At 26.3% G+C, this 25,745-nt stretch overlaps 1 protein-coding gene across 7 annotated transcripts in view; it reads right to left on the bottom strand.

Moving 5' to 3' along the window:
- Positions 1-290: 290 nt before the first annotated feature.
- Positions 291-25,745, bottom strand: part of LOC101240449 (ubinuclein-1) — a 39,777-nt gene continuing 14,322 nt past the window's right edge. For 4 of the 7 annotated variants that reach the window (XM_065813569.1, XM_065813571.1, XM_065813568.1 and 1 more), the window contains 13 exons: positions 22,764-22,864; positions 21,222-21,680; positions 21,044-21,086; positions 15,265-15,391; positions 14,494-14,575; positions 13,960-13,999; positions 10,535-10,605; positions 10,315-10,399; positions 10,194-10,249; positions 10,057-10,107; positions 8,569-9,975; positions 6,190-6,413; positions 291-514 (listed from right to left, as the gene is read on the bottom strand). In XM_065813569.1, coding sequence (XP_065669641.1) covers positions 483-514; positions 6,190-6,413; positions 8,569-9,975; positions 10,057-10,107; positions 10,194-10,249; positions 10,315-10,399; positions 10,535-10,605; positions 13,960-13,999; positions 14,494-14,575; positions 15,265-15,391; positions 21,044-21,086; positions 21,222-21,680; positions 22,764-22,864 — 2,778 coding nt within the window. In that variant the 3' untranslated portion in view covers positions 291-482. The remainder of the gene's footprint in view (positions 515-6,189; positions 6,414-8,568; positions 9,976-10,056; positions 10,108-10,193; positions 10,250-10,314; positions 10,400-10,534; positions 10,606-13,959; positions 14,000-14,493; positions 14,576-15,264; positions 15,392-21,043; positions 21,087-21,221; positions 21,681-22,763; positions 22,865-25,745) is intronic. The other 3 variants (XM_065813573.1, XM_065813572.1, XM_065813574.1) reach the window with 1 other exon arrangement.

The following is a 25,745-nucleotide window of genomic DNA, read 5'->3' as shown; positions in this document are numbered from 1 at the left end:
TTTTTAAAAGTTTTTTATGTTTACGATGTTATTTATTTTATATAAAAAATTGTAATATTGTTTAATCAGCGAAATAAAAGTTAAATAAATAAAAATAAATTTATAAATTATAAACTAATAATACAACCCCACGTTTATAAGATTTGAGAAAAATTGGAAACCCCCACTTTTATTAACACCCCCGTTTATTAGATCTCAGCTAAACCCCCTCCCTCTTGTGTTAAGGACTAGAGAGTAATTTATAGACGACATTTTACAGTCTATTACAAAGATTTAGAAATAAAAGAACATTTAAAAATAACAATAGAAATTTTCTTTAATTTACAGAAAAATTTACTTTTAACTAAATCGAATTCGAAAATTTTTTTAGCAATCCTTTTTTACCAACCATAAAAAAACCCCGAATGCTAATTAAGTTAAAAAACTCCTTAAACGGAAATATTTTTGAATTTAAACGATCGCTGTATTTTGAGTCATCTACTTCATCTGTATTTTGAATCGAAGGATGTGTTACCTTAAAAATAAAAAAATTAAACGTTAGTTTATTATTTATTAAATTTAAAAAATCGTTATATTTATTATAATCTGTAGATTTAAAAGAATAAAACATTTAAAAATCAAACATTAGTTATATTAAAAAACGCAACAACAACCTATAATAAAAAGATCTAAAAAATCACTTTTAAACAAAAACTTTACAAAATCTGCTATTTTTTGTTGCGATTTATCCAAAATATATAGTATTTTAGATGCCTATAGACATTATTGAATGAATATTTTTCAATAGTTATGAAGAACTTCATAAAAACATTAGTTTAAAAAAATATTTTACAAATAGTTTCTGGTATTACTTTTTTATTGCATTTTTCTCAAAATACGTAACAAACAAATTTACATACGTAAAAAGCGTTTTTCAAAATTCTATGTATTCTAGCTAGTAACCCGTAGCTGACCCAGAGTAGCTGACCATGGTGGCCATGAAACAGGGTGGCTACACTTTATTTGTCTGAAAAAATTAGGATAGTTTAGGATAATTTAGGAGATTTTTGAAGGTTTTTCGGAAAATTTGAAAAAAAAAAGATAAAAATCTTAGGAGATTTTAGGAGGATTTCAAAAATAAAGTGTCACTAAAAAATTTTCATTTTATTTAAAAACTGTAAGAATGCCTAGCTAAGATAATTAAGATAAAATTAGGGCCCAAACACTGATATTTAAATAATCTAACATCTCTAAACATACAAAAATATTAACTTGAAACAAATCGATTTCATACTTGCATTATAAATTTATCAAACTTAACATTGTACTAAATAGATTACTTAATGACTAATTAACAAAAAATTAATAATCAAAAATCATTAAAATACACAGCCAATTTCAAAAACTAAACTTATATAAAGTATAATATATTTTATATTATACTTTATATTTATATTATATTTTATATATATAAAGAAATAATCAAATCAGAAAAACAAAACAATTGAAAAAGTTAAACATCCAAATCTAAATCTCAGCCTTCTTGTCAATAAGTACTTTTTTTAATGTTGGAATTTTTTAAGTAAATCCTGCTTTTCAGAGTCAACTCTCTTTAGCGCATTAGATTTTAAAATTGTTGACTTAATTTCTATCAATGACTTCTGCTTTTCCGCTTGCAATGCATACTCATCTGCATCATATCTGATCTGAAGTATGGTACCGTCAAGGGTGTGAACTTGTTTATTATAACTAGCAATCACTTTATTAAAATTTTTCAGTTTGCAACAGACATAAACTTCAAGCACATATAACATTCAAAAATACACGTTTTTTCACGTTGTATTTTCAATGTGTTTGTATCCAGATCTGCAACAGATAAAACCCTTAAACATACAGCAATCATCTAGGTCATATTTAAAAAATTCAGAATATAATTTGAAAAAAGTATTGTTAAACAATGCAGAATAATTTATTTTATAAATTTAGAATTCAGCTGGTGGCTTTCTCAATTTTATGATTTACAATTTTATGTATTACAAAATTATATTTTAGAAAAAAACTTTCGGCAAAAAGGAGTTCTTAAAAGAAAGATATCTGGAAATAAAAAATCATCAAACATACCTAATATAATAACATAATACTTAACCAAATAAATTCTTTTATAATTATTGTCTTTTAACCACTCTTAAAATTTAGCTTTATGTTTGACTGACACTTTCTATTCTTAAAGGACAAATTATTTTAGGTCAACTTAATTAAAATAAAATTTTAATAAAAATAATTTTGATGTTCAGAACTTAGACAGAAGAAGAAAAAACTTAAATTTTAATAGAATAAAATTTTTAAATTATTAAAATATAACAAAAATATTGAATATACATTTGAGTAACTTAATTTCTCTCAGTATGCAACAGTACTAACTCCAAGCCTGAACCATTTCATTAACTTTATTATTGATTGGCTGATAATAGTTTATGCATTATACTCAGGAGAAATAAATTAGAAGAATTTAGGAGTATTTGAGAAAATCATCTATACTTTAGGAGGAATTAGGTCTTTTTAGGATATTTTTCAAATATTAGGACATTTTAGGATTTTTTCGGAGACGTGGCCACCCTGTGAAAGCCCATGATGTCAGTATCACAAAAATGTAAATTTTGAAATCAAAATAATTTGTTTTAGAAAATAAATCACATTTTACTTTTTATTCTTTAACAGTAACAAAGTAAATGACAGCATTTCTTTTTTTATATATTTTCACAACATTTAAAAATCGAAACAATTAAGCATGACTGTTCTACAAAGCAAGATATTAACAACAAACAGTATCAAATTTAAGAAAAAAATAAATTTAGTTTTCTGTTGAACAACTGATATTACATGTGTTTGATATTGAAGTCAATCATGCATATTTGCAGTTGATTCCCATATTCTGGATGTGCTATGGATCTCTTTTATCTTTGCGGGTGTTGGAAGTGATGATGCATAGCCTCTGTTATTTGCTCACTGTAGACTCCCAATGATACTTTTTTTCTTTCAATAGTCTCTGACATGGAAAAATACAGCATGCACTTCTTGGTGTTACACTTCCAGATAGCACCGCCAAAAACCTTTGAGCATGTTAGTTTTTGAAAAGTTGTCAGAAAAAGTAGATTCAAAGCAAGCAACAACACCATCAAATTTCCGAAAAATGTATATTATGGGACAAATGAAAGCTGTTGATTTTTCTCTGCAAGATTTTGCAAACTATTAATATTCTTTAGATGTTTGTGGCAATCATTTCCAGAAAATTGACCTCCATGGTAATGTTGCGGTTTTATGTGTAAAGCCTCAAGCTACTCATCTGTGTGTGGCTATTTTGTTTTTAAGATTTTGAAAATATGATTGACAACTCCTAGCAATAAATGCAATTACATGGGTGAAATGAGAGGCGCTCATCACTTAGAGCAAGTATAAGAATAAGTATATCTAAATTCTTTTGCTATCTTCTAATCACTTTCAGAAGCTTCAGTTTTAGCCAGATTGATCGAGCATCACATCAAGTGCAGGGATGTGATGAAAAGTGAGAATGGTGTCCACAGAGACTGTTGGCCAACTTCAAGTCTACAGAGATAAAAAATCTTTGGGATTCGGATTGATTAGAAACAGAACTTTGTGGACATTTTAATAGGTTTCAGGCAAACCCTTTGCTATGACTAGCTGACAATTGCAAACACTGCCTCTGGATATATTCATTGTCCAGTTTTTCTTTGGTGGAGGACAACTGCTGTCATCCTGATCTCGCTTTTCCTCAATAGCTACTAATGAAACTTTTTTAATTCTTACTTTGTTCAAAGGAGTGCTAGTGCTTAACACTTTTCTTAATAAAAGAACCTCATTAATGAGGATTTGTAGATTTTTATAATGAACTACTTGGTGAGAATGTCTGTTTGACTGTCTGATAAACAAAGTAAAAGAGATTGTAAGAAACTTGGAATGAATGTTTGGTTCAGTAATTTGGACAGATAATACTTGAATCAAAGTTGAGGCTAGCTTTCTCACTCCAGATTACTAGATTGTCCAGAGTTGGACAATCTAGTATTAATTTGAACTTGGACAAGATCTTTTTCAGTCACAATTGGCTTTGAATCAAACAATCATTTTGCACTGGAGAGCCCTGAGAAAAAAAAATACGAGGAAGTATTTTTTAATTCATGTTTTACTAACTTTGCAAACATTAAAAATTATGTTTTTAAATATATGATGAAGAATGGTAAACCTGAAATTATACAATTTACAGAAAAATTTACAGCACTTTTTTACCTGGAGTGATTGGAAAAGATCATCCATGTTTAGCTTGAGTAAGGTAAATTGTTCCTTGAGGTGAAGCATCTTTAACAAACATAGCAGATGCTGCTATTTGCTCTAAAATTTTATCACTTCTATTTCCTAGTTTTGTATTTTTAAAAATTGGTCACCCTATGCAGGATGTTTGCCATTTCAAGCCTTGCAAAATACAAATTTTTGCTAGATCTATGCTGAAATAAAAAGTTTCTATTGCTTATTTTGAAAAATGTAGCAAAAAGAAAATTATTTGCCCAATAAAATATGCGTGGCCAGAAAACAATTAAAAAATACATAATATTTAATTTTTAATATTATATATATTAATAAATTTATTTGGTTTGGTTTGTAAACATCTTGTAAGACAATCTAAAATTAAAGAACCTTCCAGATTTACTTCTAAAAATGTTAAACATGATGGTGGAAACATCATAATATAGGGCTGTTTTTCCTGGTATTGAGTAGTCTTAACTTTAACTGATGAAATTATGACCCAATATGTGTATGTAGACAATACATATAAATACTATGTTGTAAATTTTATACTATTTTTGCCTTAACAAAAAAAAAGGATAATGTGTAAACCATCAGTTGCATGTTAACCTTATAAAAAAATTTAACTTATCTGTCTTAAATAAACAAAGTTCAACACATAACAGAAACACACTATATTACAGTAACACAGTTAAAACCTAAACTATTAAAAAATGAAGATATCTTTAAGCTGCAATAATAATTTCACAAGTTATAGCTTTCTTGCTATACATATGTCCATAAAACCTAATTATCATTTCTAATGTTTTTTTTTTAAATTAAACTTTCTAATTTATTAAAAAAATGAAAACAATTTCAATAATTTTTCCATCGTTTCCATTTAATATAAAGTTTATGTGTGTCTGTAAACTTTACATTAAAATTTAATATGATTCATTTTAGTAAAATTATTCAATTAATCATTCTCTAAACCCTGCACAATGGTTAAACAATGAAACCACACTATTTTTTTTTTTGGGTATATAATATCAGGTTTGTTGAGCCATAGATTTCAGCTTGGTATTAAACTCTTTTTTGAGCATTACTTTTTTAATTGAATTCATTATTATAATTTTGAATAATTTAAATTAATAAAATTTGATTAACTTTAATTTTATTTTATTTTAGGTAGGTCATTTAATTTCTAACTCTAAATGAAAACTATGAATGCTAAATCAGATTCTTTATTTTTTCTAAGAAAAATCAAGTTATTAATATGAATATTGTTGCCATGTAATCTGATCTGAAATCTGGAATTTGAGTAGAGAAAACACCAACCTGTGTACACCACAACAGTGTCTACACAATAACACATGTGTTTAACAGTATTATTTATAGATAAAGTATTATTTATAGCTTTAGTTATATTATAGATTTAGATAAGTTCTTCAAAGTTAAACTATTTTATATAATATAAATATATTCTTTATATTTTTGTAATGCAATAATTTAAAAATATTGTAGACGAAAAATGTTTAAAATCCTATAAAATAAAATATAAAATTTTTAAATTTTTTAATAAACTTAAAAAAAAACAGTTGTTTAACTTTCAATCTTTTCCTTTATGTTTCTTTTGTTTTAATACTTCTTTTAATAGTTTTTATAAATAAGGGCCATTTCAATCATGTATAGGTTTTTTGGTAAACTTTAATTAAGCCCCTACTTACCTAAACTACATGTGTACCTGTGATAGTTTCAATCCTTCTCTTAAATCAAAGTAAGCATAAACAATATCTAGCAGTTTGCAATATATATTAATATATGTTATATAAATATTCAACAAAACTAAATTTTTTTAGTTGAAAAAACATAACATACAATAAAGAGCATTATTAGAAAATAAACTTTTTTTACCTGCTGAGCTTCCAAGAAACTCTTTTCTAATCATTTCTACTTCTTCTGAGGAGTTTATTTTCTGGTTATGATCATTAATTAATTGAGAAGAAAACAAATTAGCTGGTTGACAATATGAATGGTTATTTTTATTAGCACCAAGCTCAGTTCCTTGGTGAGAGGAAAGCTGATTAAACTTCAACGGATAGTGGAGTATATGATCACTATTGTGTTGTTGGTATGGACTTGAAAAAAAGTTAACAAAATAAAAAGTAAACCTATTTCTAACTGAAAAAAGGGGATTCAAAAGTAAAACATACATCAATAAAAGGAGATTTGAAACAAATATCACAGTGGCAAGAAGAAAATAAATTTAAAATTTAAATAAGAAAAAGTTACTTCATTTTTTATTAACACATATATAGTTATAAATTTTTTTATTTTACATGAACTTTTTTCATATAATAGTATTTTCTTACATAATTTTTAACGCATTTCTATTAACTCATTCTACAAACTTACACTGCTAGAGTACATTATGTTTAACATTGTAAATTTAATTAACAAAAAAAATTGTGGTCACATTGTGCTTTTTTTGTATAAATAATTAAACATTTTCCGAGAGATATCTTCTCACAATGATACAATTCCATACAAACAGGGGTGCACAAATATGTACTTTTATTTAGGAGATATATAATATTTCATGCTGTATGTCAAACAAAAAATGACTTACAGTATGAGATTATAAAAAATGCTTTCTGTTTATGATAGATAGCATTATCAAAACTTTAAGAGCAACCCATTTGCACCAATGCAAGTGGTATTCAGTTCAACACTCCCTTTACATATTAAATTTGGAGTGTTTGGAAGCTATTACAAAAGCAAACAAAAAAAAAACACAACAACAACAACAAAAAGAAAATTGGACTCTCTTTATCCTTTACCATATAATGCAAAAAAAAAAAAAATTGACAAGTGATGTTTTATGTAATAATGGTTTTTCAAAGTGAGTTAGATCGTTTTTTTATAAATTATTAATTATACCATACTGCCCTGCCAATCAAAAACACCCAAAATGCAAAAATTGAATTTTTTTTTTGTCAAGTGTAGAATATGATTCATAAAATTTTGCACCTGTGAAAAATTTAAGGAAATCTTATATAAAACTCATAAAGTCATAACGAACATAAAAACATGTTTACACATTAATCTAATATTAAACAGATTTTGACAAATATCTCAAAATCTACCTTTCTGCATCTAGGGTGTTCTTGAGTACATGTAAGGTGTTCTTGAGGGCACCTAAGGTGTTCCTGATTGGCAGGATATTTTGACAAATATCTCAAAATCTACCTTTCTGCATCTAGGGTGTTCTTGAGTACATGTAAGGTGTTCTTGAGGGCACCTAAGGTGTTCCTGATTGGCAGGATAGTGTAGCACACAAGTAATAAAATCTTTAAAACCTTTTTTTTTCAAAAAGCTTTAGGTTGCATTTTACTTATTTCAAGAAAAATGCAATTAAAAAATAAATAAATAGCAGAAATGTTTATAAAAGGTTATTCAAAACTAGTGATTTTTATGAACTTCATAACTCTTGAAAAATAATAATTTGATATCGTTTATAGGCATCTAAAGTAGCTTATTTTGTGAAAAACAAATATGCTAATTTTGAGTTTTTTTAACTCAACCCTTTTAGTTTCAGTGACCCACTATGCGGGTCATAACATTTGTTAGTAAATGTGACCATGCCAAAAAAGGTATTTGATTGCATGACAGAGGTTAAAAAATTTAGATTAAAAAAAAAAGTTTTGGGGCTGTTTTTCTGACCAAAAAAAAAAAAAAAAAAAAAAAAGGAAATAAATTTTTAATTTCAAACAAAAGGAAATTTCCCTGTCAATCCTACTCAAACACACTTTCCCTCAATTTCTTGACAAATTTATTTATTTGTGATACAAGTTAAAGCAGTATTGATGAAGTACTTGCAAACAAAAGATACATGAATCATTTCATGTTTAATATATAAATATATTTAAATATACTTTAAAATCATATTTATATTATTCATTATATTATTTGTAAATATCCAGAAAATAATTCTACAAAAAAATTAATACTAGTTAACAGTTTAAAAAATTACAGGGTTATAAAAATGTCTGCTTTTACCACTCCAGAAATTAAAGGAAATCCTTGATATATTATAATTTCAAAACCATTATTAAATTCAAAGTTGCAAGTCTAGTCTTTTTATATAATGAAAAAAAAAGAAGTGAAAACTAGGTAAACTTTGTTTCCCACAAAGTTTTACAAAAATTATTTTTAATATAATTGAATGATCAATATAAAGTATAAATGACAGGTAAAAAAACACATTTAAATGTAACTTATAAAAGTCTATACCTATTAGAAGATGTTGCTGAAACAACTATTTGTGCATCTTGAATTTTTTGAAGAGATCGAGGATGTTCCAAAGATGAAAAGTGTTGACCAACATTGTTTGCTCCATTATTTTTGGTAAAAATATCGATAGACTTTTGAGGAGAAGTCGTATTATCAACAACTTGTTGGGGGGCAAGCAAACGAGAAGAGGAGTTACTTTCAAATAAATTTAAATTCGGTGATTTTGCTATTAATGATGTTTTAACTAAATGCTGAGATAACAAATGGGGGTTAGAGGTACGTTCACTGTTTTTGGATTGAATATTATAGATTTCAGAAGTTAAAATATTTCTGTTAATTTCATCATCACTTATTATTATTGTGTCAACGCGTCTAGGGTACACAGGCACAGTACTAGTGCTAGTTCTAAACTTATTATGATGATTCCAATCATGTTTAGAGAGGTTATTAGATGTTATACTGTCTTTATCCTTTAAATACTTTGCATTATGGTTTGTATCAAAAGGTAATCTAGATAAACAACTGCTATCTTTTCGCCAACTTTCTGATATATTGTTAGAAACTGAAGTCCCCACAGCACTTCTGAATTTAGGCTGATTAAGATTGTTTTGTGTATAAATAAACTGATTTGAAGCTTTACCCAAAGCTGGTATACAAATTCGATTTTCTGTAGTGTTGTAAGTAAAATTTACCATAGGTGAAGTAAGCGTCACTTTGCTATTTTTAGGTTGTAATGTTTTTGATTGGTTTAAATTGGAAGAGAAGCTGATATTATGAGAATAACTGTATTCAGGAACATGAGTGTATGTTTGATTTGATTTACAGATATTATTTTTACTAATTTGTGAAGAATCTGTTGAAGATAAGCTTGATTGAGTGTAAATTGTGTTTTTCGATCTTTCTATTAATGCAATATGTGATTTATTTAATGGTAAAGCTTGATGGGAGTCACGAGATCCCACAGAATGTTGTATACTTTGCTTAATTAAACTGTTTGTGTGTAAAGAGGGAGAAAAATTTGAATTTATAACTAATTTTGACTCAGATGAAGGAACGTCTACTAACTTCAATGAAGATATAGAACATTTATTGTCTGAAGTAACAGAAATAATTTGTCTATTCGGTGAAGAATTAGATATTAAAGTCAAACTATTAGTTGTCATAATTCTGGATGTAACAGGTGCAACTTGTTTACATTGGGAAGAAACATTTAGTAAAGTTAGGCTATTTGAAATAGAAGGTTTGGAAATGCTACTGTGAACAACAGGATTCTTGATTCCAGAGTCATTCAATGTGGTAGTAGAAAGAGGTGATCCATTTAAAGTAATTGAACTCTTTTCAGATAAAGAAACTGATGAAACCACAGAACACTCTTTAGTAAAGTCATTTTTAAATTTTCTAACTTTCCTATTAAATAAAAACATTTTAATGATTATTAGAGTACAACATTAAATTGATTTAAATAAAAAATAAAAAATGCACACATACAATGGCTGGGTTATAGCATTATGTGTTGCACGACATTCTTTATACAATACTCTAAATAAACCAGTTTTTACAAACAAAATTGAATAAAACTTTTATTGTAAAAAAAAAATAATTAAAAAAATTTGACTATTTCTTACCTACTTGTCATCCAACCTTTAGGCCATAATTTTCTTATCTCAGACTCCAAAAAGTCCTAAATAAAAAAAAGGTTTTAATCCAGGCAACAATTTTTGACGATAAAAAAAATTAAACTCTAACCTTTATATATTCTTCAGCTGACATGCTTTTATTTGACTTTGAAAATTTATTTACTTTCACTTGTACAACGTCACAGAGTAACTTTCTGCAAAATAAAAAACTTTAAATAAAATTATACATACGCCTTTTTAAAAGACTCTTCATTGAATATCAGGACAAAGTTATGTAAAAACTATTAAATAAGTTTAGGATAAATTCTTTTTCGAACAAAAAATTCAACCTTATATCATCATGCCAAACAAACTTCTTCTTTGGGGTATATTTTTTGACTTTGGCATCAACATCTTGATTCTACATTAAAAAATTTTAATTTAAAAAAGGCAATTAAATGTTAACTTTATATTTTAATCTAAATGCTTATTTACTTTAAACAAAGTTTAATTGTACAACTAAGTGTATAAAATTGCAACTTGCAACAGCATTTTGTATGGTGGCAATAGTTTATTTCCTTCAGCCACTGCAACTATTTTTTTATCTTAATAGGGTTCATGTAGTATTGTTGTTTAGCAAATCATTACAAAAACAAATAATTTCAAACTGTCCAATAATTTAAAAAAATCTTTTAAAAAATAAGAATAACTTAAAATAAACCTAACATAAGAATAACATATAAGATAAAAGTAATAACCTAAAATAAGATAAAATATAAAACCTAAGATAGGATTAAAAATAATAACCTAAAATAAGATAAAAATAATAACCAAAAATAAGAATAACTTGAAATATACTTAAGATTTAATTTACTCCCACAAGTTAAAGATAAAAGTAATAGAGCTTTAAAAGTAAAACAATAAATAATGTTTCTGCTTATAAACATGATGTGAAAAAAACAACTAGAAAATCTAAATATTAATTTCTAAGTAGACATGTCTTTGTCTACTTATTAATGTTGTGTTAAATATTAATATATATATATATATATATATATATATATATATATATATATATATATATATATATATATATATATATATATATATATTTATATTAGGGAAAGGAAATATTCAAGTTTTTTCTAAAACCGGTTATTCGAATAAACCGTAGTAGTAGCAATTGCATTTCTTTATGGCATAGAACTTTTGAAAGTGTCATGAGTTGCTCCATTAATGACATCAGGGTTATTCAGATATTTAACTAAGTTTACTAATATAGCATTCCTCCTCTCAGTGACTCTTTTAGTAAATGAGTCAACTAGCTCTTGACTAAAGGTGTTTTCCTGGCTTTTTAGCTGCTTGAAAATGAACTTCAGAATGCCATCAGATGAGAGCAAGTTTAAATCTCTTCTGCAAAGTGCTTCAGCACCAACCTTGATTGGTTCTACAGCATTTACTAGATTTTGTAAGGTGGTAAATTCAGATTCAGAAACCATAATATTGCTTGATAACTCAATTAGTGACATTTGAATACATTTCTTAAGGGTAACAAATCTTGAAATCATATCTAGTATGCTGTTCCAATGTGTCTAAGATTAGCTGCAGCTCCTTTCCAAACTCAGACTTGACATGCTTTTGCAGAACCATATCATTTTTAACTGTAGACTTTCGAAACAATCAGACACATTTTCTGACTTTGTTGATGAGCTCTGTGAAATCCTCCCTGATCATTGGAAGAGCTAATGTACCTGCATCTGCTGAAACTTCTAATCCTCCTTTCTCATCACTGTCATCATCCTCTTTGTCCTCTTCTAGAATAGTGACTTGTTCAGGTGTGCAATTATATTCTTTCCTAGATTGCCTATATAGAACATCACAGACAGCCAAGTGGATTCAATGTGCGAGGCAGAGCTGATGGTTAAAATTAGCTACCGAATTTTTTCATTGCAGCAGCTAGTTACTGCAACAATATCACAGGCAAAACGTAGCCCAAATTCTTTCAGCTTCTCATCAACAATTACACAACATTTCTCTGCTGGCATAGACCCATGTACCCTGATCATTTCAAGGTTCCAATAATCACCTTCCATATGAACATTTATGTTCATATATCTTCTGTTTCTGGATAAAGTATACTTATCAAGGGTTAAGTTAAATTTGTGACCAACAAACTTCTTTTCTATAAATTGCTGCTGATATGTTTTCTTGATATTTTCATGTTTCATCAGCAGGGCCTAAATCGATTTAGCATCTTTGGACAAATTATATCCTTGTGCCTCTAGAGCTGTTCTCAAACGTTGCCTAGTTGAGAAAACACAAAAGGGCAGCCTATCACATGAAATAAGCTCAGTCAAAACAACATCAACAAGATCTTTTGTCTTAAAAAATGAATCAATGGGTTTGATGACTTCGAGTTTCCTCTCAGGAGTAACAACAGCAGCAAACGTGATGTTGTGCATTGTCCTCAGGTGGTTCCTCATAGAGCTTGTGGTTCCTCCTTTGCACTTAATTTCTTGGTCAAAGAGCTTGCTCTTGGCTAATTCAAGTTCATTTGAGTGCAAAAAGTGCTTCCAAACTGGTGTGTTATCCTTATGGACTTCAGAAAACGACATGTTTGTTTTTGTGAAAATTTTTGTGAAAATAACTTACTCTTAAAGTTCAAGTGGAAGCAAATTGAATGTTTTCATTTATTTTCTCGAGCAACTACACATCAAGAAAAGTGTTTTAGAATTGCCAAATAACCAAGTAAATTTTGTACAAAAGATATATATTCAAAAACCGGTTTCGAAAATGACATCTTCGGTTTTCGATTTCCAAAAATTTTACAAAAACTGTTTTCCTTTCCCTTATATATATATATATATATATATATTTATATATATATATATATATATATATATATATATATATATATATATATATATATATATATATATATCTATTTAAATATATATATGTATATATATATATATATATATATATGTATATATATATGTACATATATATATATATATATATATATATATATATATAAATATATACATATATATATATATATATATATATATATATATATATATATATATATATATATATATATATATATATGTATATATATATATATATATGTATATATATATATATATATATATATATATATATATATATATATATATATATATATGTATATATATATAGCATTTTGTTCAATGTCAAAAAAAAATCAGAGCATTATCTTATCAGAGTTTTATCTTTTTAATTATTAAAATATTTTTCTTCAATAAAAAATAATTTCTCTTAATAGCTGTTTTTTATGTTAAAATATTTTGCTAAACGTTGGTAAAAAAGATTTAAATTATTTTCTCCTTAAGTTCTTCGCAACTGTTTATGATTTTATGTGTTGAAATCCCTACAAAAAATAAATTTGATTTCACAAAAATTGAAATAGACATCTATTCATTTTCTATAGATGCTAAAAATATAAAATTTATGATTTTTGTACCTTTCCTTTTCTAAATAAACTTTTAAAATTAAAATTTTATTGAACTAAAATTTAAGAATTAACTACTTTTAAATTAAAATAACATTTATTTTTTACTTTACAGGAAAGGCGAGGGGAGACGGAAAAAGGTGTAAAAATGTAAAATGATTTTTTGACTAGATTTCTTTACATTAATTTGAACACTGTGCTGACTTCACTTTAAATTAAATTTGGAGTAAAAATTTATCTTTATTTAAGTTAAACACAAAAGCAAACAACTAAAATGATTACCTCATTTGACTTTATTGGATCAAGCCCAGTATGCTTAATTCTAATAAAATAAACAAGTTTATATTTTAAAATTTAAATGTTTATATTTAAATTTAATTATAAAATTTATTTACTACAAAAAAATACTTTTTTGCTTGTTTGAATTTGCATTAGAACATTATAAAATTTCAAAAGAAGAGATAAAAAAAAAACTCTTAAATTTGATTTTTTAATTTAAACATATTATTAGTATAAATTGCCAAATTTAAATTCAATTAAAAATTAACTAAAATTATAGTTTTTACACTACTCTAAACTTTTTATCTCAATTTTAAAAAATTAATGATCAAAAATTGGAATGTATAAATTATAGTAATAAACTTATTTTTCTCTTAAAAACAGCAACTACAACAAAAATAAACTATATCTGTGGTGGTAGTAGAGACACGCGAACAAATCAGTAGAAAATTATTTTAATCTTAATCAACTATTTGTATTTATTCCTTAGATATCTTAACACCAACAAGTTGTAAATAAAAGAAAAATCAAGCTTACTGTTCTCTAGCTTGTTCTTGTATAGTTTCATCAACTTGATCATCATAATTTTTTTTCTGTTCAACCATGTTCTTTTCAATGGCTGGACTCAAATAATAAAAAAAAAAAAATCAGCTTTTAAAGAATAATTTTTCAGCATTATAAACACACACACACCCACACGCACACACAGGTTTGTTAACTAGCTGGATCAGGTAACAAAAACTAAACCTTATTGCTGATAAACTTTTAAACGGTTCAGTATTTTTTTAAATCAATTTGTTTTTTAAAAAGCATAATAATAACACTGAGAAATGAAGCATTTTTTTTTTTTCACTAACCAATTTGGTAAAAATGAAAAAAAGTGCTTGTTTATATAAAACACGAAAAAAAACCAAAAATCAGTTGAGAAAGATGTTAATAACTTCTTTATTTTTTTGTCGTTGTTGATAAGCAAAATATTGAAATTTAATAGAACATTAAAATAACTTTGAGTTTAAAAATGATTTATATTTAATGTTATCTATTGATTAAATCCAATAGTTTCCGAAGTTCAGAGTTCATGCTCCACCACATCCCTGGTACTGTTTTGGAGTTATAGAGTTGAGAGAGAGAGTTATAACTTAAACTAAAATTTTCCTCCTCAACTGTAGTGGCCTTCATGGCCTTGGGGAGGTAAATTAAAACAATAATAAAAAAAAGCCAAAATAGAAACAGCTATGGCCATGGGTAGAACTCATTGGCATTCATAAACTATTTTTAATTTATAATTTGTATTTTTAGATTATATACCTTCCTTCAAAAGTTTTAAAGGTTCATCTTCAAGATCTTGCTGATCCTTTACAATAAGACGCTGACATCTTTTACGCAATGTATCTTTAGCACATGGCAAATAAAATGATACGTGTTCGTATACTCCCTGCAAAAAAGCATAAATATATGTATATATATAAATAAATATATATGAATATATATACATACATGGAAATTTATATATGTATTTATATATATATATATATATATATATATATATATATATATATATATATATATATATATATATATATATATATATATATATATATATATATATAAAAGATTAGATGAAAAAAAAGCAATTTTTTTATGGTACTTAAAGTTTCATGCCATTTTTGGCACTCATCAGCCATATACTTAAATTAAGAAAAAATCGTTTTTTCAAAAAAATAATTGGCACAAGTTTTTTTTTTTTAAACTTATCTGTTTATTCATATTTCTTGAAAATAGTAAAAATTTTAAATGCACATCAAAGAGTACTACTGTAATGAAGATTTTTATATATTTGTGCATGGTTTTACCAAAGGACTATTGTTGTAAAAAACATTAAAAGCACACAGGTGTTATATTGGAAGCAAAATAATTATTTTCAGAGATTTCATGGTAGAGTATAGAATCGAAGATTTCATGGCAGAGTATAAGAACAGTAAAACACGGTGATGGAAATATCATGGTGTGGGGTTCAATCGCTTGGCGAATAGCTGGCAAATTAACTTTCATTGATACAACTATAAAAGTCAATTTGTATATTGACATTTTAAAGCAAAATTTGAAGCCCTCTGCTAATAAATTTATTTATTAGCAGAGGGCTAATGAATGTAATTCTTTGCAGAAATTCTTCTTATTTGTGCCATTATAATTTTTTGCAAGAAAATATTTGATGAAAAAAATCTCAATTGGTTTTTTTATTTTATATGAACTTATATTTGACAATATATACAATGCTTCAATATAATACAAATTTCATATATATATATATATATATATATATATATATATATATATATATATATATATATATATATATATATATATATATATATATATATATATATATATACATACATACATACATACATATATATATATATATATATATATATATATATATTTATATATAAATATATATATATATATATAAAGGTGTTCAAAAAAAAGAAATTAGAATTTGAAAAACCAAACCGATTTGAAGCAAATATGTTTAAACTAGCTCACAAAAAATTTGAGCACCATTGAACCACTCTTTCCTCGCCCTCAAACCACATGTTTGGAAAAAAAAAACCCAAAAATTATCTCAAAACGAATTACTTTAAGTGTTAAATTTAAATTTTTTTTCAGGGCTCAGATAAATATCTGTATTTTTGATTAAAAAGGTATGGTTTTTTTGAACAGGATAATTTACATTTTAAATCGGCTTTTATGCCCATTATCATTATTATCACTATATGTCCTTATCGTCCCAAAAAACAGTATAATTTATATTTTAAATTGGCTTAAAACATTTATTACGTGATATTGCGTTGTTTTTATAACCTTTTCAATAACTAAATTCAAACTTTGTTATTTAGATTCATAACATTGTTTGCAAATTTATATATTCAAAATAAGAACATAATTACTCATTTTATGTATGTTTATTATATTTAGTATTTTAATCAGAATAAAATATAATACTCTAAGTTATAACTTATATTTTATTAATTATAACATTAATTTGTCTTCAAAAACCACACTTTGTATTTTCTTACTTTTTTGCAAAATTTTGAAATTTTATTGTGAAAAATGTTCCTTACGTGCAATATCAATGATATTCTGAAAAAATCAAATATGTGAAAAGTACCTTACATCATTAGTAAATACGTGGTTTTCAAGTAGTCTTTAAAAACAAACCATTTACAATTAAGAAATGAAAAGGTTTTTTCAAATTAAACGCAGCTGTTGATTTTTTAACATATGTTTTTGCATTTCACGATTCAATGCTACTTATCAAATAAATTTTTTTTTTTTTAATGTTAAAAAATTTTTTGTAGAAGTTTTTATACTTTATCTAATTAATCTTTCTTTTGTTTGTTTGTGTTTTGTTTCTTCGTTAAGGAGGAAAGATTATCAGATAATCTTTTTTTGGTAAGACTGTATTGTTATAACGTTAAACATATTGCTGCATTATGCCGACGACTCTTTCTGAATGGTCATTGACAACAATAAAACTATTGGGATAACTTTCAACAAAGACTGTGTATGCCAGTATTGTGGTGGAAGTGAAAGCCAGTCTTTTATTCTTTCTTTAGTTAAACTACTAAAACTAAACCTAAGCTAAGAAAATTCATCCACCAAAGGAGCTTAGCTTGGTGAATCTTTCTCAGTAATAACATTTTAATCTCTTTTTTGATGTCTTTTGTATTTTAAATGAAAGAATTGCAGCTGCAATTTTTTGTTTTTCATGCAAAGGCAAATCCTCATCCAATAGAGCTAGTGGAATCATAATTGAGTCCAAATACCAAATTAAAAAAAAATATATGTGCTTGTAAAGTGAATTAAGCACAGCATCAACTGCTATTGGATTCTAACAAATTTTTTTTTATTGATGCATCTGATGGATTGCTTTAAACGCCGCGTTAAGCTTAATTTCTTTTTTGAGATCATTGCTTTTTTAAACAAAGTCAAGTTGAGAAAACAAAAGCTACATTTTCAGATAGTAAATTGCTTTAGCAAGAAAATGGTCATGATGAATAGGTCCAGTTTTCTAATTTTATAAACAGAAGGTAATAGCTAAGTCACAACTAATTCAGCTAGCTTTCTTCTGTCTTCACATGTGTCTTCTCCTGCTATCCCCTTTCTTTCTATATATGCTTAGCAAAAGTTCAAAGAATCTTCAGCAGCCTTTTCACTTATACTACCACTCACCTCCTTCCAATTAAACTTGCACATATCTTTTGGAGAATAACTAAAATTAGGAAGTTCAAATAGGCCATATAATTTTTGAAACAATAAGTTTTCTGGTTCTGTACTCAACTTATTTGTTGTATGTTTTAAAAAATGGAATAACATATAATATTTTTATATGTTATTCCTCACCAGAAAACGAATTTAAAGGAGGAACACCTAGTGCGTCTCACCCTCAATGTTCACAAGAACTGCCGGCCTGTCAATCTTGAACTTTTTCATCAAAATGTATAATACATGGATAAGGAAAAGCTTCTATTGCATTTTTTACATCATCTTTTGCTTAAGTTGACATATTTTCATTTGCTAATTTCATCTTTCTAAAGGCTGTTGATTTACTGCAACTTATATATGTAAGCTCAACACCAGCGTTAGCTAAAATGGCACTTGTCACTTTGCGCAAAACATTTAGCGCAAAGTGACACTTAATTTAGACAACGTTCCCAGCATACACGCCTATTGGAATTTCTGCAGATACTGTATGGTTGGATTGAGATGGTTCTTTTTGATAATAGCTACTAGGCCTAAATTCAGAATCATAAGATGAATCAAAACTCAAATCAGAATTGAGTTTAATTTCATAATTAGATTTTGTTGATTGCACATCCTTTGTACTATTTTCTTTATGTTACTCTCTGCTGTCTACAAGCATAAAATAATATTAATTATAATGAAATGTTTTATAAGAAAATTGTCACATGATATTTTTAATTGTAAAGTTTTACCTCTCTACTAAATTTCTTATCCTCTATCCCAAGAACAAACTTTCTTTCTCCTTCCTGATCTTCCAAAAACATCAAGTCTTCAGGCTTATCCTTGTCAGATTTTCTTTTGTCGGTCTTAATAATGTTCTTCAAATCTGGCTTGCCAACCCAAAAAACATTTTTTAAGTAATTCTTAAAGTTTTTCTGTCATGTTAAATATTTAGGAGAGTCTTTTTTTTTTTTTTTTAAATTAGAATTCTGCTTGTCAAATTTAATAAAATTTTCGAATAGTTGAGTGTCACTAACAACTTTAAACCCTGCTTTTATCCAGGGTTTCTTAATCTTTTTGTATGACCTCCAAACATAGGCGCTTTAGAGGTAAGATTATAAGCAAGTTTATTAATATAAATGAGAAGCAACCCAGGTCAAAAGATAGAAACTTTTGAAGTATGGTTAAAAAATAAAAAAATCAGTGAAATTTGTATCGACTTTCAGAGAGGGTTTTTAGAGTTTCAGAGAGTTAAATCTTAACTGTCTGAAACTCAAGAGATTTAATATAAAAATTTTTTAAATTCAAAGACTTAATAGTGGTAGGAAGACTGGAAGATAGTTAGAGGGATCTGAGCTCTAGATTTTCTGAAAACTGAAACCACAAAGCTAACAAAAAATAAACTTACAAATTTTATTTAGTGCATGAATCAAATGGAAAGAGGTTTACCTTTAAAATAGAAAAAATTGAAATAAAAAAATAAATGTTAAAACATTGGGCACTACAAAATCATGTTTTCATGATTTTGAGGTGCCAATTCAAAATTTTGTTGAACAAACTCCTGCACGGGTAAGATATAGAAAAACTGCAAAAATCTACCAAAAATGTCTGTCTAGTTAATAAAATATGCTTGTCTGATAAAAGAAGTCAAAACCGTACTTCATTTCTTGCGGTTTTGCAGTTACCCAAAATCTATACTTATAACATTTCATCAAAAAGCGATTAGTGCCTTTTTATTAATAAATACCATGATGATGAGCGATATATCATATCAATATATCAACATTTATATTAGTCTGCCCTGGCTTTATTACATTATGCCAAAACAGTGGCATTGTTCTTCAAAAAGAATTCCATACACGTGGCTAAAGTTAACATACCAGAATGTTGTCCAATTGAGAATTTTTGAAATATTCTATAAGGAAAGGTCTATGTAAAGAACTAAAATTCAAGTTAAATTTTTAAAATTTCTATAGAACACCTGTTATGATCAGATTCATGTATGAAGTGTGTTCAAATATTAACAACTTTAAAAAAATGCTATCCCACCCTTTAAAAAAATGCTATTTCAATTGTGTTTTATATTATAAAGTAATACTAAATTCAAGAAATTTAGAATAAATTTTTTTTCAAAAGATGCCAAAGACCCTTGAACATTAAACAGGTCAATAAGATTATCAAAAAGAATAATTCTTATTTATTAACTTTTTTATTTTTATTTTTATTTTTAATTCTTATTTATTAACTTTAAAAATTATAGCAGTTTTTAAATTTATCTTATACTTTAATGCATAACAAATGAAGTTTTTAATTAAAAATGAAAAAAGTCCATTTTTACAAGTTTTTTACAATAAGTTTATCTATTTTTCTCACTTTCAATTCAGATAGTTTTTCAAAAAAAAAAAAAAATAATAATATTCATACAAATATATTTGCATACTGAGCTTTACATAGAACATCATAGGTTGTGTCATATTTAGACAAGAAGCTGCACAAGATTCAATACATAAATAATGGTTTGCCTGCCTATTATCTAGATATAAAATACTATTTCTGCAACTTATTAATGTAAAAAAAAAGTTTTTTCTTTATGAAAGAACTGCATTCAAACTCGCATTTTTAAACTTTAAGTATGCAAAATATCTTAGGACAGTGCCAATCTAAATATGCAAGGATAATAATAATAACAATAAGTGTGTATATATATATATATATATATATATATATATATATATATATATATATATATATATATATATAAATATATATATATATATATATATATATATATATATATATATATATATATATATATAAATATATATATAAAATCACTTACATTTCTTAATCGAGGCGATAAAACCTTACACTCTCGAGCAAATCTAAAGTTTTAAAATATTGTTATTAAAAAATCTAAAACAAAGTTTTAAAATATTGTTTCTAACAAATTAAATAATCTAGAAGTTTTATTCTTAAAATTGTAAGAATTTTAAAAAAACTTTGTTGAAAAAACTTACTTTAGCAAAGTTTGGTTGACTTCTGGAGTAAAAAACGATCCTTTACTGTGAATAGATGCAAAAGAACATAACTGTTTGATAAAAAACAACAAATTTTCATTGAGTCCACTTGGTAGAGGGGATTCAACTTTAACTGGAGAGTTTTTAAGGTTTTCATTTTCTGGTTTTTGTTTGTTAGACATATTGGATATTGCAGTTGTTAAGCTATTGTTGACAAGTGTATTTACATGACTTTTATGTTGAAAGGTGATGCTACTTGTTTGAACTGCACTTGTAACTACAACATCATGTTTCTTATCATTCTCAGGTACGATTTTTTTATCTGATGAACCATTTACAGATTCTTTAATTTTAGATAGCGGCAGATCATCTTCTAGAGATTTGTTCAAACCACCATCTTGAGAAGTCTCATCATGAACAACAGAGCTATTCTTTTTATGCTTTTTTTTAAAAAGTATCCTAAGAAAATTTTTTAAAATTAATACATATGTCAAATGCATTTCAATCAAAAAGATTTTTTTATTGAGAATTAAATCAGGATTTTTGTTTTTAGAAATTAACAAGCCTAATATTGAAATTTTTATTAGGGGAAGTTTGTGTACCTAGGGCCACCCCACTATATTTGAAAACTATAAAGTTCTAAGTAATGCATCTCAGAGAGTGTTGCTACAACAAGTTATAAATTTTGATGGTCCAAATTAAGTTTTTTGCTGCTGCTATTTAGATTGTTTTACAATCCTTTTGAAATGCTTTTTAATAAGTTCTTGCATATTAAAATGTTTGTTTCTTAAGTACTAAATGCAATGTTCATTAATTTTCCTCACAATCGGGGTTTGTTAACAGATGCATTTTTCATGAAGCTATTATTTCTTGTACCTAGAAACATATAGCTTTATTGTACCTATGGCAATTTTGATTGATGCAAAATTTTTTGTTTTTCTTACGTTTGTTTTAGGACTACCATTTTACACTTAGACTTGTCAATTTTGCTTAGAACTATTAGTCAGTTTGTTATTTATTTAAGTGTTGCTTAAATTAGACAAGGTGTGTTAGGTAATACTAGATAAATTTATTGAAAACTATTTAAGATTAAATAAGTTTTAAAATCAAATTTATGTGTCCATCTTTGTTGTCAATTTATTATGGAGTTAAAACTAATTTATAGAGAGAGTGGCCTTAATTACAATACCTAGTGGCCTCAGGTAAAATTAAAAGAAAGCTTTTTGTACCTAGAATCACTAATTTTTAAACCCTTCTATATGACAGACTTTTATAGTTTAAGCCAATACACTTATAAAAAGTAGTTAGTATAAAGTTGTGATCATATCAGTTTCACCATTTTTAGATAAGTCTGTGGCCTTGAATTTGGGCATTGAAAAAATCTGGCCCTAGCTACAAAAATTTTTTCTATATTTTATAAAACTTTTAAAACTTTTACAGTTAAATACATAACAATTTAATGTTAAGAAACAAATCTTGATAGTGATTTAAATATGCTTAAATGATAAGCTAGTAATCATATTATACAAAATCTTTGCTTACTTTTGTGCCTTATTTAAAGCTTCTAGTTTTTTTCTTTGTTTTTCCTTGTTTAAAAACTGTTTTTTCTTCTTTTCAGTATTTAATTCCTTCGGAATAATTCTCTATAAAAAGCAAAACAAAACATATATGTATATAGAAACATACACACAGATGACTATATCAGCCAATATATATACACTTTACTGAGTTTATGGTAATATTGGCTGATGTATGTTCACTTCGCATAAAGAAAAAGATAGAAAAAGCATAAATAAATAAAATGAAAAAAATATAAATTTGTGAAAAAAATTATCTATCAAGAAATATAAAACATCAGTAATTAAAGTTGTTATTTTTGCAATTAAAAAAAAATGACATTAAAATTTTGTTTAATATTTATAGCAAAATAGCAAAAAATAGAAGTAGCAAAATACTTTAAAGACTTTTTTTTGCCATAAAAAGTTCATTTGCATAATAATTAAAGATATATCTATGAAATTAAAGTTTCATGTCTGTAATTCTATGCAAAAGTGGATTGGATTATGGCATAGCAGCATTGGAAAAAATTTTTCATTTTGGATCCAGATCTTAACTGGATTTTCAGAATTTGGATTTGAATCTAAATCTGGATCCAAGTTTAACTTCAAAACAATAAAAATTATTACACTCAATAAATTTTTATTAATCTAAAGACTTCCAAAAACATCTATAAGTCTAAGATTACAATTGCTTTCATTTGTGTGAACATTAATGCTCACATAATGACTTGCTTTATTGAAGCGTAACAGTTCAGTTAAAACACAGTCAGCTTTTATGCCATTTAATTTTGCCATTAGTAAAGCCTTAATGTCTTTGGGATGAGATAGTAAAATATTTCTTATAGAAATTGAACTAGAAAGTATTTTGTGTCCTTTAGGTAAAGCAGATTCTTGTAATCTCTTACTTTTCAAAACAATACAAAGCCAAATGATAGTTCATCAATCACAATAATATATGTTAGTGTAATGAAAATGATACCTTTTGGTTGCACAAAACTTTTGATTGATCTTTTTAGAATAAATTTTTTTTTAATGTAATGATGAAAATTCTATTTTATGCTTTATCTTCAAATGCTTTTGAATACACCTGGGCAGCCTCCTTTGATTGTTACAATGATATAACAGTTTGTATAGCATTTAGCAGTTTTACTTACTTTGCACTTTAAGAAATGCTCAACAAACTGGGGCATTGCTTATAAAATTTTGAAGTTATATTAAAATTGCCTTTAAATTGTAAAATGCTTTTAAATTATATAACGCTGAAAAGTGTAACAGTATGCGGATTCATTAACAAACTAAGGTATTACCATAACAGTACACAGATTTATCAACAAAGAGCACCAAGGTTTTTGGGTCTGAATCATTGATTCTACTATAACCTAGTTTAGATTGTTTCCATAATGCCATTTTCTGAATAAAATGTAACATAATGAAAAAGTTAAATTGATTTTTTAAACCTGGATGTAAACCTGATTTGCAGATAAATATTTTAGCGTGGTTTTTGCAGATAAATATTTTAGCGTATAAATAATTTATATTTACTAAATGACAGTTCTTATAATTGTAGAATTAAAACTACAACTATAAGAACTGTCATGCAAGGTTTCCTCTACCCTTACCCACAAATAATTTATTTAGATTTATATTAGAGTTTTCCTTCATGTTAGGTAAGTTGCCTTATTCATGGCTAAGAAACCTCACTAACCCCATGTTGTGTATATCTAACATCTAGGGCAAAATTTTTTTTAAGTAAAACAATGTTTCAAGTGAGCCTATAATACATAAAATAACTAAAAAATATTTTAGTAGCACTACTTAAATATAAAGTCGTGTAAAATTATATCAGAATCTGAAAGCAGCAGATCATTAAATATTTTATATATTTGTAAAATTGCATCAGGGATGAGGAAAATTGATGATATTTAAGAAAATGATTTTTAAGAAAGACCAGCTTTTTGTGATATAAAAACTAGTTGATTTAACACATATAATATTAAATAAAACCAATTAATTTATAGCCACATGGGAGTACTAATGGAAACACCTACAAAGAAGTTGATAAGTAGACTGGAATCCTTTTTAAACAGTTGGCAATATGAAAAAGTATAAATTGATGGAAACTACAACTGATATTGTTTAAAGAGGTTATAAAATAAAAATAACTGCATTGATTGAAACATTAATTTCCAAGTCAAGCAAAACAGATTTAAAAAATTTACAAATAAAGTTCAAATGACCACAAAATAAAAATTTCTGCTCATACTATCCAAAATAAAGTCTGAGAGCATAATGACTCCAGCACAAATAGATTTTAATTAATAAAATAATGTAATAAATGAAACATCTAAGAAAGCTAGAAAAAAAAAATTATTTTATTTGGTTTAAACCATAAATAGTGATTTAAATATAAGAAAAAAAAAATTATAAAAGGAAGTATTATAATTCATAAAAAATGTAAATTTAGAGCGTAAAAATTAAAGCAATTACAAGATATGATTAAAGCATTTATAACAAAAATTTTCAGTTATATTAGAGTTTGATGATATAAATCCTAGAAACAACTTTCCAAAATAAAGAAAACCAAATACTTTAATATCAACAAGACCGAAGCAGAAAAAACTTTTATGAAGCCATTAAGGTCTGAAGTAGAAAACTTAAATGGAATGAACATTTCAAACAGTTATAAGTTCTGGATCCAACTTGAAAAAAGTAAATTAAATAAAGTTATAATAAAAATATGTTACCCAAATGTAATTTTTATTACATAAACATGGTGGAATGATTTCAGCACTAATCATACCTGGGTATCACCCTTATCATAGAGATCGCAATAATACCAGAGGTAGCAAAGTCTGTAGCTACGCAAATGAAACAATTTGTTTAAAGTCAATAATGAAGATTACAATAATGAAAATGTTGAGCAAACATCAAATTTAGCAATGAATGCATACTATGTGAACTTATG

Source organism: Hydra vulgaris, chromosome 12 (assembly GCF_038396675.1).
Source record: "Hydra vulgaris chromosome 12, alternate assembly HydraT2T_AEP".
Classification (NCBI taxonomy): domain Eukaryota; kingdom Metazoa; phylum Cnidaria; class Hydrozoa; order Anthoathecata; family Hydridae; genus Hydra; species Hydra vulgaris.
The sequence above is the reverse complement of the archived record's forward strand: the minus strand, read 5'-3'. Positions and strand labels throughout refer to the sequence as shown.